Source organism: Aplysia californica, unplaced genomic scaffold (assembly GCF_000002075.1).
Source record: "Aplysia californica isolate F4 #8 unplaced genomic scaffold, AplCal3.0 scaffold00993, whole genome shotgun sequence".
Lineage (NCBI taxonomy): Eukaryota > Metazoa > Mollusca > Gastropoda > Aplysiida > Aplysiidae > Aplysia > Aplysia californica.
The window spans coordinates 191,090-193,386 of record NW_004798263.1 but is presented as its reverse complement, the minus strand read 5'-3'; the positions used below and the strand labels follow the sequence as shown (position 1 = coordinate 193,386).

The 2,297-nt window shown below is 44.4% G+C and overlaps 1 protein-coding gene across 1 annotated transcript in view; it reads left to right on the top strand.

Annotated features, from left to right (window-relative positions):
• The window catches only part of LOC101864490 (protein LMBR1L), a 29,669-nt gene that overhangs the window by 9,737 nt on the left and 17,635 nt on the right, over positions 1–2,297 (top strand). The window contains exons 5-6 of the mRNA XM_035973093.1: positions 745–848; positions 1,402–1,528. Coding sequence (XP_035828986.1) covers positions 745–848; positions 1,402–1,528 — 231 coding nt within the window. The remainder of the gene's footprint in view (positions 1–744; positions 849–1,401; positions 1,529–2,297) is intronic.

Genomic DNA, 2,297 nt, shown 5'->3' with positions numbered 1-2,297 from the left:
GGGGAAAAAGAGAGAAACGGCTATTATGTCAAATGGTAGGACTCATCGCTCACACATACTGTGTGAGTACATGTGTACATGGGGGGGGGGGGGGGGGGTTCAAAAGTAAGTCCTTGTTGGGATTTATGTGAAGCACTAAGTGTTTTTCCTTCTAAAGTTTCACCCACAGAGCCCTGCCCCTCCTCAGTCTAAAGGACACGTGCCCCTCGACTCTTTCGACTACTCAATTTCTATTTATTCCATCGTACACTGGGGCTTGCTTTCAGTTCACAAAGGCAATGCATGCCAGTGCAATTGAATGGCAATGTATTGCCTTCACAAATGTACCTGACTCTGCGTTTCTCTTCAAAGGTTTGGTTTGAAATACTTTTTCATGAGTTTATGGGGTCAAGCTGTGTCTGTTTACAAATAGATGCGATCCTGCATTCTTCACAAATTAGTGGGATAAGCAAATACCACTGTGGAGAGGCGGACCAAACTGTGGAACACGTCCTTCAGTACTGCAAGGTACACAGGGTTCTGAGACAGGAGATGTGGCCGACACTACAAGAAAAGCTGTATATCAAGCTGACAGATGAACTGAGCAGGACGGCCTAGTATATGACAGATGCTGGACTTCAAGTGTGATGGGATCAAGAAGAAGAAGAATGGGATAAATAACATTTTTTTCCCAGGTTTATAAAACCTTGCATTTAATTTAATATTCCTCGCGGATCTATTTCACTATGCATTTTTTCTTCTCAGGTTTGTGGAACCATGTGTTTTTCTTCTCCAACCTGGCCCTGTTTTTCTTGATGCCGTTTGCCTATCTGTTCACCGAATCTGAAGGCTTCTCCGGCTCCAGAAAGGTACAGTCATTAGTCATCTGAGAAATGGTACATCCAATGGTGCAAGACTTAAAAGATGTGCTGCTCCCTATGGGGGGGGGGGAGGGGGTTGCATAGAGTAAGGGTAGTGGAAGGGGAGGGGGGGGGGGGGTAGAGAGACTGTCAGACAGAGGCAGGGGATGGTTGGTGGGAGGGGAGATTTTTAAGAGCTTAGACTGTAAAGGTTGTATTATTTGCTCTGTGGCGAATTTTGCTTGGTTGTAATGAGTGCCATATATTCAGATTATACCTTTGAACTTTAAATATGAAAGGTGCCTCATGTCCCGCTGCAGCTTAATAGGCTACAAATAACCAAGACTGGTCACTGGTAGAGTTTTTGACCACTGTGTGGCTATTCTGATTTCAGTGGCTACTGTCTATTGATAGATTTTATGCTTTCTAAGGTTATATGACAGACACAGAGTTTGTGGAAAAATGCTCTTGTGTAGACTTTGACTTTTATCTTGTTTTCTTTCTAATTTCCTCCCCCCACCCCTCCCCCCCCCCCCACACACACACACATACACACTCATAGGGTCTGATGGCTCGTGTCCATGAAGCAGTTCTGGTTCTGTTCTTGGTCTGCATCCTGGTGTCGGGCTTGGTCTACGTGGCGTCTGCCATCATCAGCGATGACGAGAGGAGCAAACAGACGCTCTTTGGTAAGTTTTGCCCATGTCCACAGAAAGCAGCACAGGTTTGGTGAAAAAGGGGCATTGTACATTTCTCTATGGTACAAGTCTTGCACTTCAGCTGGCATTGTCAAAGTTGCAAATTTCTGATCTTGATCTGATGTTATGGAAAAAGACTTGATCGGTCCTTCGCTGAAAGTAATTGACACTGTGTTTTCATCAGGTTCTGCAACATTAAATGTCCATACAGTAACATAATCTATATATCAACTCAAACATCCACACAGATACACACGGGAAAGGTAATACAACCATCTTTGTGTCCTACCCTTCTCTCTGTCTCTCTCCATCTCCCCTCCCCCTTTCTCTCTTACTCTCACTCTCTCTCTCTCTCTCTCTCTCTCTCTCTCTCTCTCTCTCTCTCTCTCTCTCTCTCTCTCTCTCTCTCTTTTTTTCTTTCTCTCTCTTTCTCTCTATCTCTCTTTCCCTCTCTGTCTTTGTGTCTTTCTCTCTGTGGCCTGTAACAAAGAACATAGTAAGTCAGCTAACATATGCAGAACTTATTCATGAAATATGAGGCAAAACTGGACCCTCTTGGAAGAAGCATTTGTTTAGCGCAGTGTGTTGTTTCATGATGTGGGGGTTAAGGTTTGTCTTCTTTACAGGCAATTAGTCAGGTGTGGAATGATGTTGTTAAATGTGTGCTTGTGTTGAACTGGCAGGGGAAGTTGAGTGTATAAAATGTAGGGCTGTACCCCGGTAGCAAACCCGCTCGTGCTCACAAGCCCCTAGTTCAAGT